This window comes from Antechinus flavipes, chromosome 2, assembly GCF_016432865.1.
Source record: "Antechinus flavipes isolate AdamAnt ecotype Samford, QLD, Australia chromosome 2, AdamAnt_v2, whole genome shotgun sequence".
Classification (NCBI taxonomy): Eukaryota; Metazoa; Chordata; class Mammalia; order Dasyuromorphia; family Dasyuridae; genus Antechinus; species Antechinus flavipes.
Window position 1 is genome coordinate 222,433,252 of NC_067399.1, and position 16,577 is coordinate 222,449,828.

The 16,577-nt window shown below is 35.8% G+C and overlaps 1 protein-coding gene across 1 annotated transcript in view; it reads right to left on the minus strand.

The window, feature by feature from the left end:
- PPP1CB (protein phosphatase 1 catalytic subunit beta) overlaps positions 1–15,074 on the minus strand; it is a 72,798-nt gene extending 57,724 nt beyond the window's left edge. The window contains exon 1 of the mRNA XM_051976222.1: positions 14,854–15,074. Coding sequence (XP_051832182.1) covers positions 14,854–14,905 — 52 coding nt within the window. The 5' untranslated portion in view covers positions 14,906–15,074. The remainder of the gene's footprint in view (positions 1–14,853) is intronic.
- Positions 15,075–16,577: the final 1,503 nt, after the last annotated feature.

Sequence of the window (16,577 nt, forward strand, 5' to 3'; positions counted from 1 at the left end):
AGTATTTTATACTCCAGAGAAGCCACAAGGAATAAGAAGCTATATAAGGTTTACTTATCAAAGGGGGTTGCTCTTTTTTGTCAAGCACCACTCATTTTTCCTTTTTTGTCTCACCCTCTTAAGTCCCAAGAAACCATTGATAAAATTGTCTTTGGTCTAAAAGAGATGGCCAAAAGATCATCCTTTTTAATTTGATAACATGGCAGCCCTGGTAATAAAATGACTTAATTGCCCCCCCCAAAAGCATAAGAAAGTCCCCAAAACCACAAATGATCACAGTATTACATTTTGTGACAGCAAAGAACAAATTGTGGCACATGACTGTAATGGAATACTGGAGTACTTTAAGAAGAATTAGGTGACTATAGAGAAACATGGAAAGATTTACATAAACTGATGTAGAATGATGTTTGCAGAACCAAGAAAACAATGACAACAAAATAATGGGAACACAAGTAAATAAAATTGCAAAGAAAAAGGATGGCCTAAAAGATGAAAAGATACTCTCCTACCCCTTTACAGAGGGAGTACAGGAGTCCATGTACATCACACATTTTCAGACTTTTCCCAATATATTTATCAATTGTGCCTTTTCCCCTACTTTTTTTCTTTTTGTCTTAAAACCACAATTTGATATATGAGGTGTCTCTCTAGGATAGGGAGAGATAAGAATGGAAATTATGACAATAAAAACAAAAAACAACATATATCCAATGAAAACTGATTTTTTGAAAAAATAAACTTTAGGAAGGTACTCCACTTATTAATCAACAACCTTTATAAGAATTTTCTATGTGCCAGGCACTGTGCTAAATATGGAGAATACTAAGAGAAAAAGGGCAAAAACAAGGTTCTTGCTCTCAAATAGTTTACATTCTATTATAATGGGGGAGGCAATTTGCAAATAAATATGTATGTACAATATTGAAAGCTAAATCTTAAGGAAGCAAGGGAAGCCAGGAATGGAAAGAGGAAGGATAGATATGGAGGACAAAAAGAAAAAAAATTCAAAGAATCAACAGAAAGCACATTATATAACAGCTAAAACTGGAAAGGAATGAAGAGGCTAGGTTGTGAAGAATGTTTGCCAGACAAAAGACTTTATATTTAATCATAAACTAGAATTGACTAATAGGGTACAGACATGATCACATGTGCTCTTTGTGAAAATCACTTTGATAGCTGAATAGAAGATGGAGTAGGAAGAGAGTTGAGGGCAGGAAGACCAATTGGAAGGTTACTATAATAATCCAAGGAAAAGGTAATAAAGGCATGTATGAAGATTATAGATATGTGAGCAAAGAGAAAGGGACATATGTATGGGATGTTGGGATCACAGAAATAACAAGGTTTTACAATAGATTGGATATGAGGGGAGAATTGAGGATGACACTATGACTATATGCCTGGGAGAATGTTAGTGCCTTTGATAGTGAAAGAAAAGTTAAGGAAAGGAGCGGAGAGGAAGGAGTGGGGGAAGGAGGGAAGAGAATGAATGAGTTGTTTTGGGCAGGCTGCATTTGAGATACATAGAGGATATGCAATTTGAGACATTCTAAAAGCAGATGGTGAGACTAAGGCTGGACATAAACCTGGGAATTACACACATGAAAATGATAATTGAAACCATGAGTCTTATGAGATTATCCAGTGGAAAAAAACCAAACAAATCAGGACAGATCTCAGGGGACAGCTATAATTAGTGGATATGACCACAGATGAAGATCCAACAAAGGAGACTGAGATTAGAAAAGATAACAAGTAAAAGGAAATTTCATAAAAATCCAGAGAGGAGAGAGCACCCAAGAATTGGTGATCAGCTATGAAGGTTGCTATAGAGATCAAGGATGAGGATTGAGAGAGAAAAGGATAGTTGTACAGCTTCTTAAACTATGGTTTGCAATCCCATATAGAGTCTCATAAGTGAATGTGAAAGTTGCAAAATTATGATTTATTATCAGTAAACACTTGATTTTTATACTTATTTTATGTATCTATGTTCATGTAAAAATTTCTTGGATGAAAAAAGGTCAAGGAAAGAAAAACTTTAAGAAGCCCTGTTTTAGAGAAAAATGAAAGGAGGGCACCATTATATATGCTATACTATACTATACCAAATATTGACTATCTCACAGAGTTTAATCTAGACAAGAATATATGATAGCTAGAAAAGATGATCAAGTGAAGTTTGTAGTCAAATCAAATGAAGGTTGTAGTTGTTGCTGTTGTTTTGGGGAAAGGATGGGCAGATCGGTAAACATCTGAGATGGAACTATTAGATAAGACATTAAGGATAAAAAAGAAAGAATGGAATAATAACACAAGCAACCTGCTGGAGAAGATGAGATCAAAGATGCATGTAGAGGGGTTAAAACTGGGCAAATAGGACTTCATCTGAGACAGGGGTGAAGGAGGAAACATTAGGGGATGATACTTGAATGATGTGTGAAGAAGAGTGAAAGGCCTTATTTTTTTTCATTAAGTATTTAATAAGTGAAGTCCTTTAAACTGACAGGGGTCAATAAAGACATAAGGTGGTTACAAGATGATATGGTTTGGAAAAGTCATTGTGATGAATACAATATTAAATCAATAAGGTAGGTATAAAAAGTTTCTATACATACATTCATCGAAGACTTTTGAATGGGAGTAATTTTGAGCAGAAGTACAGAAGAAATTAGAAAAAAGAACTTCAGAAAGAAATACTATAATCAGGGCAATTTTGCTATTCCTGTGTTAAATTTAATATGTATTTTTAAAATAGGGGCATGTAATAGATGCTATATGTCATCTTTTTTGAAGATTAAAATGTCTAGTGATATTTAAATCATTTAAATGTTGACTTAAATTTAAAGTTCATTTAAAAAATTGGTAAATGAAAAGAATAGGGCAGGAATGGACATAGAAAAAGAAAATAAGAAAAACAAAATAGTTAATGGGTAGCAAAGAAAAAATAGACAAGCAAAAAAAAGATAAGATGGAGATTTGAAGAATGAGATATTGGTTTAGCAAGGTGAAAAAATACTCTAGTTAGCTAAATAAAATACAAGCTATTTAAGTGATGAACTATTTTTTACCTCTTTTCTGTATTTCTAGGCAGAACTACATTTTGGAGATGTTATCAACATTCAAATTTTTAAACAAATATCTGCTTTATAGCTTATTCTTTGAAAGATCATCAAGTTCTTACCAACATGGCAAGAATGAGAGAAAGCCAATTAAATAACAAGTAATTAAGAAGTACTTAATTGCAATAATTTGAGAATTATATGTTGGACTCAACACAGGCATTCAGTAAGTACTGAATTGAATAAAACCACCATAATATTAACTTTAAAGTGAAATAAAATAAATGCATTTTTCAAATAAGATCAAATCTGAGAAGGCTAAATTCGGAGGCATCATTTTAAACTATAAGTGGGTTTTTTTTTAACATGCCATTTTGATAATCATTTGAAAAGTGCCATATTTTAGTTTTAGAAAGTAACTATTTGTTACAACCAAAAAAACAATAAAGGAGAAAATAATTTATTCAAGAATTTATTCAACATCCTGAGACTGCACCAAAGAGACACAAAGAGCATAATATACTTGGATTAAAATACATACACAAAACTTTTAAAATAATTTTATTAAAAAAATAGTCCCTCCCTCATTCATTTCTGAAATCAAAATACAAAATTCTATTCAATAAGTACAACAGAGGCCCTTCTCCCTGAAGTCATCTTTAAAAATGTCCAGATTTTACAGATGAGGAAACTGAATCCAACAGGTATAGTTACTTGTCTAAAGTCACAGTATTACGTGGTAGAGCCAAAGTTAAAATCCAGGTCCTGTCACACCAAAGCAAGTACCCTTTCCATTATACCATGGACTTTCAGTTCTATATTCTACTGAGGAAAGAGAAAAATAAGTGAGGAGAGAAAGAAAAGAAAGGAAAGAGGGAATAGCCAAATAATCTGAAATGTTATCCAATCCCTAAGTAAAGATCTAAATCATTTATAACGCCAGTTTAAAACTCATTTAGACCTATCCCCAAAAAAGGGGCAGGGGGAGAGTAAAGGGTGTTAAGAGGTAATAATATTCCCAATTTGAGTAAATTTTTTAAAGGACTCCTTTTAGAATAACATTCTTAATTTATGGTCTTTCAGATCTCTCCTTTCCTATGAAAAACTTAAGTCCATTTTTGAGGGAAAACTATTTATATTTATTAAATTATTTTATATTTATATCGTTTAGAAGGGTTATTCCAAAAATTAGGGGGAAAACAGTACAAATGGTCTGTCAGAATTTCCATGTCTCAAAGTTATAACCATTCCAATGCAACTAAAAATTCTTAGTTACCTTGATTTTTAATAACATCCACTGATTATAATATGTAACTCTAGGTATATATCTCTGTTCCTGATAGGCATGATGAGAATGACATAATAAAAAAGTGCTGAGCCTTAGTAGTCAAACAGGTGCTCACATTCCCTGCAGATAGACAAAAAATTCATCACTTAGTCCTTAGAGCCTCATTTTTCACATCTCTTGGATCATATTTTATAGGGTTGTGGTGAGGAAAGTCATTCATGATATGCTCTTGTTAATTTGTTAAGTGCCCATTATATGACAGGCACTAGGGAAACAATGATGATAAAAGTTTACTCTTTGTTCCAAAGATCTTATAATTTAAAATAGAATATCTTAACATGTACATAAAAAAGTAGGATACAAAATATAAAGAGCAAAGGAAAGATGCAAAGTGATCCAGGAAAATTTGAGGAGGAAGAAATAACTTGTCACCCAGAGGGGATAAGGAAAAGCAAGATGGAGGAAAAGGAGCTAGGACTTGAACTAGCATTTCAAATAAGGAGACTGAAAGGTGAAGGAGGGAGGGGAGTGCATTCCAGGCATGGACATCCTGCATTAATGTCAAGTAAAGAAGTATTTATCATGTGCCAAACATTGTACTAAGCAATAGGGGATACAAATAAAGGCAAGAACAGTTCTTCCTATCAAAGAGCTGGGAGGGTGGGGGAATTCAGGGTGGGAAGGAGACGCATGTACAATTAAGTTATATAAAGAAAAAATTGGAGAAAATCTTACAGAAGGGCATTAGCATTAAGGGGAAATCAAGAAAGAATTCTTGTAGAAAATGGGATGCTAGCTACCTTGAAAAAAGCTAGAGATGAAGAGGCAAGGTGGAAAGTCATTGAAAAAGTTCACATCCAAAAGCAACAGTACTGTTGTTTGAATTCTATTGTCAACTATCATTGAACTGGGGTCTCAAAGATAATGCACTCTTTGCTCTAGAGGAGCACCTTTGTTGCACTGGCTCAGGAACTCAGACTTCACAATGAACCCAACTGACATAACGAAGTCACAAGGTTATAAGTTTCAATCTGCTTCACCTAATACTATGAGGAAAGGAGTCAATTATATCTACTAACAGACTTCTCTTTTTGTCACTGACCTTCCTGAAATATATGCTCAATAGTGAGATGACTGTGCCAAAATTTGCTAAGTTTAGTGATGATTCTTAAATAATCACAAATTTTTTTTCCCCAGAATGGTTGGGGTCAATTCACATCTACCTATAAAATGTTAGTGTTCCTGTTTCACCACTCTTTATTATCTTTGGTGATAATTATGAGATGAAACCTCAGAATTATTTTAAATTGCTTTACTTTTATAGGTGATTTAGAGTATTCTTTCACATTTGTTGATAGCTTCCACTTCCTTTGATAATTGTCTGTTCAAGACAATTTTCAGAGGATGAAATTGAAACTATTACCACTCATATGAAAGAGTGTTCCAAATCATTATTGATCAGAGAAATGCAAATTAAGACAACTCTGAGATACCACTACACACCTGTCAGATTGGCTAAGATGACAGGAAAAAATAATGATGAATGTTGGAGGGGATGCGGGAAAACTGGGACACTAATGCATTGTTGGTGGAGTTGTGAACAAATCCAACCATTCTGGAGAGCAATCTGGAATTATGCCCAAAAAGTTATCAAATTGTGCATACCCTTTGATCCAGCAGTGTTTCTATTGGGCTTATATCCCAAAGAAATACTAAAGAAGGGAAAGGGACCTGTATGTGCCAAAATGTTTGTAGCAGCCCTGTTTGTAGTGGCTAGAAACTGGAAAATGAATGGATGCCCATCAATTGGAGAATGGCTGGGTAAATTGTGGTATATGAATGTTATGGAATATTATTGTTCTGTAAGAAATGACCAGCAGGATGAATACAGAGAGGCTTGGAGAGACTTACATGGACTGATGCTAAGTGAAAAGAGCAGAACCAGGAGATCATTATACACTTCGACAACGATATTGTATGAGGACATATTTTGACGGAAGTGGAATTCTTTGACAAAGAGACCTGAGTTTCAATTGATAAATGACGGACAGAAGCAGCTACACCCAAAGAAAGAACACTGGGAAACGAATGTGAACTATCTGCATTTTTGTTTTTCTTCCCGGGTTATTTATATCTTCTGAATCCAATTCTCCCTGTGCAACAAGAGAATTGTTCGGTTCTGCAAACATATATTGTATCTAGGATATACTGCAACATATCTAACATATATAGGACTGCTTGCCATCTAGGGGAGGGGGTGGAGGGAGGGAGGGGAAAAATCGGAACAGAAACGAGTGCAAGGGATAATGTTGTAAAAAAAATTACCCTGGCATGGATTCTGTCAATATAAAGTAATTATTAAATAAAAATTAAAAAAAAAAGATAATTGTCTGTTCAAATGCTTTGACCACTTATCTATTAAGGAAGTATTCCATTTTATATACAGTGTCTTAAAAGCTTTAAATGGCACTAAGACTTTTGAGTTAATCTATTTGTGTCAGTTCCCTAAATATCTGGATATAATTTTTTTTTCTTTTTGGCAAAAAGTAGGTTTCTTTAAAAGAGGTTACAAACAAAATGTAGACTTATAATAGACATTAGGAATGGTAAATATGAAATAGAGTGGGGAGAGCATAAAAAGAGTTTTAATAATTAATGATGGAAAGAGCAAGTTCCCTACTAGAACTTGCCATTTACCAGGAAAAAGGAAACACCTCATGAGACTGGGGCATACTCTCAGCTAGCAGCTAAATCCTGAAAGGGACTTAGCACCCCAAAAGAGTTAGTTAGCTATAAGGAAGAGAGGAGAGCCACCAAAAGGCATGCTGGGAGTAGGAAGCACCATGTGCCATGGGAGAGGGGTAAGAGGAAAGTCATCATGAGGCAGAGTGCCATGGTGGACTAACACAAAAAGAGGGCATCGGCATGGCCTGGGCCTGCCTGAAATAGATTTATAGAGAAAATTTAACCTCAAGGTTTTCTGATAGGGCATGACAAGGTGAGGCTGCCCATGACCCTTACAGAGGGTGGGCCTTAGAGGTTTGATGATAATGCAAATATCCTGCCCCTCAAAGGCAGTCTTTTTTAGTTATGTTGTTTAATACTTACAAAAGCTTTTAATTTAATCAAAACATTTTTCAATTACACATGTTTAACCTATGCTAGATTACTACTTGCTATCTTGGGGATATGGTAGGAAGGGTAGGAAGAAAAATTTGGAACACAAAGTTTTGCAGAGGTGAATATTGAAAACTATATTTGCATATTTTTTTTGTTTGTTTGTTTGTTTATTTATTTTATTTTAAAATCCATTTATTTTGACAGAATCCATGCCAGGGTAATTTTTTTACAACACTATCCCTTGCACTCACTTCTGTTCCAATTTTTTCCCTCCCTCCCTCCATCCCCTCCCCTAGATGGCAAGCAGTCCTATATATGTTAAATAGGTTACAGTATATCCTAGATACAATATATGTTTGCAGAACCGAACAGTTCTCTTCTTGCACAGGGAGAATTGGATTCAGAAGGTAAAAATAACCCAGGAAGAAAAACAAAAATGCAAATATATTTGCATATATTTGGAAAAATAAAATACTATTGAAAAAATTCTTTCGTGGTCAGCTTTGGACACTGCTTAAATCTTCACCTCATCAGTTGTGAAAGGTATCTTATCATTATATTATTAAAACCATAGTATCATTTCTTATATCTTTAAAAAATTATTTGATCTTTTTATAGGTATAGATATTTGGAGCCAATTACTGTATTTGGTATAGAGCTAATTCATTACATACTTCTTACCAACTTTCTCAGCAGCTTGCTTGAGTTGACTGAACACTTATGTCTGACTGCTCCTGGATTAGATTTATCTAGTCTATTAGTAGATTATACTTTTCTAGTTTTTAACCAGTATCAAGTGGTTTTCAATTTTGAGATCCTTTCCTTTCTACTTTCCCCCCATATTTCTCTTGAGAGTCTATATTTTGTTCTCTAAATGAACTGAAATATTTTCAAGTTTTATCAAGTAGTTCTTTGGTAATTTATTTGACAGAACACTAAATCTGTAAATAAGTGTAGGCATTATTGGAATTTCTATTACACTGGCTGGGTTCAAGCATGAAGAGGAAATGTCTGTCCAATTATTTAAATATTTATTTCTATAAGGAGTGTCATAGTTAAATGTAAGTCCTGAGTATACATTAATGCATTATTTTCTGAATTCTATAGTAATTTTGAATGAAAATCTGATAACATATGGGTGTGAATTCTCTTTTAAATTATTTTTATATGAATTATCATTTCATGTCTTTGTTCATATAACCCAAGTTCATGTAACCGTTATATTTAAAGGCAGGTAAATTCAATATTGAAGGTCTGATTATTTCCTTCTCTTTTCTTTGACAAGTACCAACAAGGAGTAGTGATGCCCTGGGTAGATGGTATGAGTCTTGTATACCTTAGATTCACATCATACCAAGAATTTTCCTTTCAATTTTTAAAAATATGATAAAAATTAATAGAATAAAAGTTCATTAAGAACTGGAAAATAGCAAATTAAACATGCTAAACAGAGAGATTAAGCATGGCACAGTAGATAGTGACTTTTGAGTCAGGGAGACCTGAGGTCAAATGCTACTTTTGACATACTACTTGTCTGACCTTGAGCATATTACTTTACCTTTCTGAAAGTTCAATCTGTGATAGGTCCTTGATGTACTGACCACTGTTAATCACTTTTGCCATCTGCTTCAGTGGACCTGCACCAAGGATCCCAAGGTATTGATCTAAGTATAAGAAAACTAGACCACTACAGCAATCCTCCCTTCTCCTCTTACCTTTATTAAGCCCTTATATGGCAAGATATTATGCTAAATACAAAGGAGACATGGAGATCAGTAATCTCAGAGGAGTTTATAATTTAGTGAGAACATATAAAAGTAATTACAAATCATAACTGAATAAAAACACATGCTAATCAAGGTCCAATAAAGGACTATTTCCAAATGGGGAGACAAGGGAAGGCTTTATGGGAGAATCATGGGGCCACCTGGCTAAAAAATAGCCGAGTAAAACTTTGACAGATTAGAGTCACCTTGATAAGGAAGTTCCTTATGTGAAGAAGATAGGAAAAAAAAAAAATTTCATTAAAAGGAAATTGAACTTTTTGAGTTACAAAACAAAAAAATCAATGAAGGCAGTAGAGAAGCAAAAAACCAATTCTCCATTGCAAAGAGAAGGGAGACTAATAATATAAACTACAGTACAAATTACCAAAGTTTCTGTATCTGATCATTTCAATTCTTTATTTGTCACAAGAGATTGAAAAATGACTGATGGGTGGGCATCCAAAATGCTGATCAAATACCGAACAGCAACAATGCTCCATTTCTAGATCATTTTCCTGAAGACCACTTTCCAAGTTGACACCATACCACAATGACTTCTCCAACTCTGGCCTTTTAATCAATTTTGAACCCGAAGAACTATACTATCAGCAAGCCCATCTTTCCCCATCATTCCTACAAGAATAATGACACTTTATTAAAATTTTTTTAAAAGGGAAAAGGGACTAAAACCCCTAAAAAATTTGAAAGATTTAATCAGAAAATGTAAAAAGTGTTTGAAGTAATTTCATATTTCCTTTTAAAAATTCCATTCTTTTATCATACACAGAACTGGATTTCCAAGCACATTTTTATTTGCTTTGCCTGCCATTTTACTACAAGATCACAAGCAATGGCATTTATACATTTACATTCAAAATGAGTAAATAAGGTGCAAGATGGAAAATGGTTTGTCTTTAAAAAACCAAGCTTTTTTTAATAAAAATTATTGAGTTAAAAATATTCAATTTTAAATCTAATTTTAATTTAATTCTCACATTTAGAAAAATTTCCACGTAATGCCAATTTTTCAATGAGGTCATGTTATAATTTTCAAATGTTAGTCTAATGATTATAAAGCTTAAAAAAAACCCAAATTCCATCCTAAACATTTAAACGAGGTCATATTCAAATGTTAAATCTAATTTTATTATAAAGCTAAAAGAACCAAAACCTTATTCTAAACATATGTGAGAACATTAAAGAGCTGTGTACTATATCAATTTCATGTCTAATGATGACTTCAAACTCATTCCCAAATGACCAGGTGGTTAAACCATAACCTCTCCAATGTAAGAAGAGCTAAACACTGCATACTAAATAGACTGATGATGAAGTTGTGAACTCTTCAAACCAATCTGGGAAACAACTTGGAATTGTGCTTTTTAAAGTTGACTAAAATGTTCGTACCCTTTAATCTGGAAAACTTGTTTTTAGCCATAATATGCCACAAGAATATAAAGACAAAAAGGCACTCCACATGCCAAAATATTCATAGCAGCACTTATATAGAAATAAAGAACTGTAAACAAAATGCAAGATGACAAAATAAATTGTGGTGCATGAATGTGATGAAGCATTTCTATGATGCAGAAACTATACACAAGGAATTCAGAGAAACACAAAAAGAAATATCAATGCAGAGTGAAGAAGAGCTAGGAAAACACTATATACAATCATGTAAATTTTAAAAACTAAAAATCAAAATTGAACTGCATATAATCTCAATAACAAAGATTAGTTTCAAAGAAGAGCTGAAAAAAATTGCTCCACCATTCTTATCAGTGCATAGGCTGAGGAAACAACAGGTATGGAATATTGCACATATCATCAGAAACTGGCTTGTGTCAATTTTATCTTTTATTCTTTGTTACATAGGAATAGCTAGGTACAAATATAGTAATGTAAAAAAAATTTAATTTTGTAATATATAATTTGATAATATAAAACAAGTTATCAATTAATAAGATTTTAAAATTCTTAACAAGTTACCAAAAAAAAAAAAAGAAAAGAAAAGAAAAGAGAGAGAAAGAGAAAGTCTCAAACACACAATATAGAAGCTATTAGAAAATAAGAAGCAGGATTTTTTGTTTGTCTGAGCAAAGGTAAGGCTAGAAGACAGGTCAGGTCTGAGTGTATTGGAGTGCTGGGAAAGGCAAAAAGAGTCTGGCCTCCATTCTGAAAAACCGAGGTTCAAGTCCTTTCCTCTACATCTAGGACAATCTACTTAAGTGCCCCAGGTTATTAAGACAATAAGTGGCAAAGAAGATGAGGATCTGCATCAGTTGAGGAAGTTCCACATTAGGAGTTCCAGGCTTTATTATTAAAAAAATAAAATTAAATTAAAAAAGGTCAAGCCTATAGGCATCTAAGTTAGCTGGATGGATAGTGACTCCCTCAAATGAAGTTCAATGTCCCTCGCAATTTATGCATATGTGATACATAAAGCTATCAAGTTCAGGTAAAGAATTCTTGCTATGGAAAAAAAAAAAAAGATCAGACTGGTGGTAGAATCAACACTAGAAATTAACTGGTAAAAAGTATCAGTCCTGAACAAAAATAAAATGCTAATATGTATTAAATATAAACCTACTAAAAAATGTCTTTTATATAGAGGATCTAAAAGCCCTTTGAAATATATTGCATTGATGATATGTGTTAAGAATCTCTAAAATAGACAAATTCATATAAAATGAATCATAAATATCTACAAGTGTACTACAAGTGTGTCGGGCTAAAAAAGAAGAGAAAAAAAATCAGGACTATAAAGTATAATTACCATTTAGCAAAGATTCGATATATTTCTTCCTGTGTGTAGAAAATACAAAGTCTTATTTCAAATTAGGATCCCATTATCCAGAGCTGGATGGGAATTTAGAGACCACTAAGTTCAACCTCATTTGACAGATGAAGAAAAGATGAGAAAGAGTGTGACTGAGTTGTGCACACCTTATAAAAGAGGTGGAATTTAAATACAAATCTAATTCCAAATCTATCACTATTCATTACAACATATTCTAATGGTTAAGTAAAAGAGAAATTAAAATCTTTATTTTAAACTAGTGATTGACTTACATGTCCACATAAAAATATAAATAGCCCTAATATGATTTTTCAGTTTCACTTTTTCCCTTCTAAGCATTATGAACTTTCATAACTCTAGCATCATACCAAAATGCAAGTGAATTTCAAAAAGATGTTCCAAAATATCAATTAGCAAAATATAATAATCGGACCATACATAACAAAATATATTAACATAAGAAAAAATAAAGACTTTTAAAATAATTTTAAGTGCAAAGTTCCTATATCAATGAGATCACAAGTCCAGTTAAATTTATATTTTTAAAGTACAAACCCAAACTCAGAAATCATACCAATAGTGATCCCCTATGAGGTCAGCAAAATTCTGATATTTTTTCCAAGTCAGTAATCTAGCTTAAAAGCAATATCTGATTACATCAATTTATTGATCCAACTTATTTAAAGTATGGACATTGAAAGTTGGGCTTTTAAAAATGGATTTTATGTGTATTATACATTTTTTTTTAACCAGACAGGCAATACCCGACACATACATAATGTATTCTAGTTTCCAGTGTTTTTAATTTGTATCTTACTTGATTCTTCCAATAGCAAAAGGTGGGCAACCTAAAATTTATTTTTATTTTTTCAAATAAGAAAGAGGCACACTGTCACATACTTAGAAAATTCTGGCCATATTAGGGACTGCTCCCAGGATTAATAAAATTCACTTTAACTCCAAAAGGCAAGAATCCACGTTTCCAGAGTCTTAGTTCTAAGGTTTGTTTGTTTGTTTTTCTCCACAATATAGTGAGTTTGAATATTTGGGGATTCAGGCTTGTGTTATGCTCTCAGTAGCCAGACAATTTCAAGGAATGAATTAAGCTCTTTATCATAGACTGTGGTAATTTCATAGCTCAACACCTTCTATAAAAGACACACCTATTTTTCCAAATTACTTTACTTTTATTGATTTTTTTTTTAATCAAAGTCCTTTAAATCAACAGAAAGACTTCAACCTCAAAATTTTTCAGACGCGTTAGAAGTCCGTTAAGAAGTTAACACTTACTATAGGCACCAGGGGGCCTCCCAGTGATAACTAACTGACAGCGTAGAGGAAAAGGCAAAGAGTTCATGATAAAACTTTGTTTCCTATTTAAGCAATAAATTGCTACAGACTTCACTTCTGGATTTAATACATTTAGCCATACAATGGATACAATATACAGAATTAATTAGTTCTTTGGATACAAACAGGTTGCAAAAAGGAACTTTCCAAAAAGAAAAAAATAAACCTCAAAGCAAGTAGTATTGCTTCAACTGTATCAACTGTTTTCATGTAATTTACAAAACAAACAAATGAGGGCAGTTGATGATGCTAAAATACATCCCGGTATGGTTAACTGAGAAAAGAATTCTCAGCCTAAAAATGTTTTTCCTACTATAACACACAAAGTAATTAGTTACCTAAATTTCTGGGTACTTTTCTTTATGTGTGGGGGTGTGTGGGGAATGTTAAGGGGACCAAGGCAGTAAAGAAAATGAAACCTACAATTCACATTTTTATGTTTTATAATTTAAAAAAAAAACAAAACCTATACTTCACTATACCTTCACGAAAAAGGGTTTAAAAACTACATGACTCAGGAGAATTCAAACGTAGTCAATGAAATTTATTACCTGAAATCCTTAAGAAAAAAGGGAGGGAAGCTACTTTTCATTTCTACACAATACTAATTAGACTTGGATTGCACAAAAGTAACTTTAATTCATTTGAATCACTGAAGCCACACACCCCAATTCCACCATTCCTTTTTTATTTATTGAGGATACTTCATTTAGACTTTCAATGCTGATTTCTTTTCCCATCTGTCCAAAAGAGGGGAGCAATCCCAAACGCCCAAATTCTAAAATCTAGCTAAGGTATTAGATATTTTAATAAAATCTGGACTACTCAACTCTTCCCAACCCCCTTCACTTCTTTATCAATATTTTATCCCTCAGCAAGCGTCCCGAAAATAGAAGCAAATTCAAACGCTTAAAGAAGGGAGATCAACCGAACCCCGGGTACAAAGGAAGGAAAGAGTCACCAAAGGTCAATTTCTAGAGACTAGGACACTGGATTTATCCGTACAACCTGTGAGTCTCCGGAATTCCCGGAGACACCTTGTTCCTTCTCATCCTCCACCCCGGAGTAAAAGCGGGGAGTCAGTTCTAGTCGCTTTCCCTTCCGGGGGTTGGGGGGGGGTTTCTTTGCAAGCCCCTGAGCTCCAGTCTCTCCCCGCCCCCCGGGGGAGGCGGGGAAGCGAGAGGGAGGGGGCCCGCGCTCCCACCGCGCCAATCCCTCCCCTCCCCCCAGCAGCCCAACCAATTCGCCAGGCTTCCCGCAGAGAGAAGAGGACTACAACCCAGAGCCCCTCTACCCCGCGGGAGGCCGCGTACCCGGTGGCTGGGAGGTGGGGGTATCACGCCATGGCTCGGGCTGCACTCAGCCTCCACCACCATCCTGCTTCGCATCCCCGGGGACACGCGAGACTGGGGAGAAGGCAGCGGCACTCCCGGTGTCCGCTCCTGTCCCGCCCGTACTCACCCTCCAGAAGCCGGGTGATTAGACTATCCACATTCAGCTCCCCGTCCGCCATCTTGTAGACGCTCGAATCTCCTTCCCGACCGCGGGAACAAGGGCTTCTCGGCGGTCGTGACGGTGACGGCGGCGGTGACGACGGTACGGGCGGCCCGCGCTCCCGAGCGAATCACACCCCTTTGGGCTCGGCCCCGGCTCCCCCTTTCCCTCCCCCCAGCCCCACGGAGCAGGACACGTTCACCCCCCACAGACCCACACACACCGAGACAGAAAATAAATAATTAAATAAGTGAACCAGAAGGGGGGGGGAGGGAGCGCCCACGAACGCAGCCGCGTCAGGGACTAGCCGCCAGCGCTGCCACAGCCTCCAAGCTCCTCCTCGTCGGCACCGCCCAACTCAGAAGAACTCAGCAGCGCCGCGCCGGGCCCCACCCGCAGCCGCAACCCAGGCCCGGCAGCCCCCCACCCCCAAAGCGGAGCTTGCTTCTGCGCAAGCGCAACTCTCTTCCCTCGCCTCTTCGCTCCTCTCCCATCACGCAAGCGCACTAAATTTTCTGCGCCGCGCCGGTGAGAAGTGCTCTCATTCCCTCTACAACGCGCCGACTCTCCAGCAACGACGCAAGCGTCTCAGAGGCTCAGCCGTTTTGCGTGGCCACTGAAGTTCCCCTTACGCTAGGCGCACGTAAGCGAGGGAACCCTTCCCCCACGTTCTTCCCAGGCCCGGCAGGTTCTCGAGGCCAGGCAAGCGCCGGATCTGTGCTCCTTCCACCTCTTCACTTAACCTCTTGTTTTTCAGTTTTGGTTTCCATCCCTAGTTTCCTAAATTACTAATCGCACTTAAATTTACCCGGAACAATGATCACAGTTTCGCTGCGTCTGGAAACGGAGATTGGGATTTGCAAAAGGATTGCCTCATGCAGGAAAACTCTGGCTGTGTTTATGTTGTAATCTGGTTTTCCAGAAGACTGTGGCCATTGTTAGTTTAACCATAGGCTAAGTCCCTTGAAAAGTCGAAACCATTATGACAAACGGGGATTTTGCCTTAGTGGACCAGGGTTCAGATTCTGGTTGACTTTTGTACCCTTTGTGACTTTGGATGAGTTTCTTATTTTTTTCATTTTCTGTAACTTCAAAGTGGTTATATTCATTCAAATATTTATGAAGCGGATTATGCCTGGCATCTCCTTATTGATCAATGGAAAAACATTTATTAAATATCTAAGGGATAAATGACCAGAATATGAAAAAAGGCAAAAGTTAGTCCCTGTCCTCAAAGAGTTTACAATCTACATGAGGTAAGGAGGAGAGGAATCAACAAAGCAAGTTATAAATAGGAAAAAATTAAAAGAGGAAAAGCATTGGAAATGAGCTTGGGAAGGCTTCCTATAGAAAGTGAAATTTTTATTGATACTTAAAGGAGAGCTGGAGTCCCAAAGGCAGAAAAACCAAACAGGGACCTACTCCTGGAGGAAGTGGCAAAGCAGTCACCTTAAATAAAGCCCAGTTTCTTAAACTGTGAGTTGAATCACCATACAGTCTCCTAACTGAATTGGAAGGGGGGGGGAGGGGAGGAGGGAAGGTTGTCATGAAATTAAGATTTATTAGCAATAAAAGTTTGGTTTGTATACCTATTATATGGAAGCTGAAAAGAAACCAATATGCTGGAAAAATTTGTTGAAAAGGAGTCGAGTGGAAAAAAGTTTTAAGAAGCCCTGTCCTAAAGCATAGGA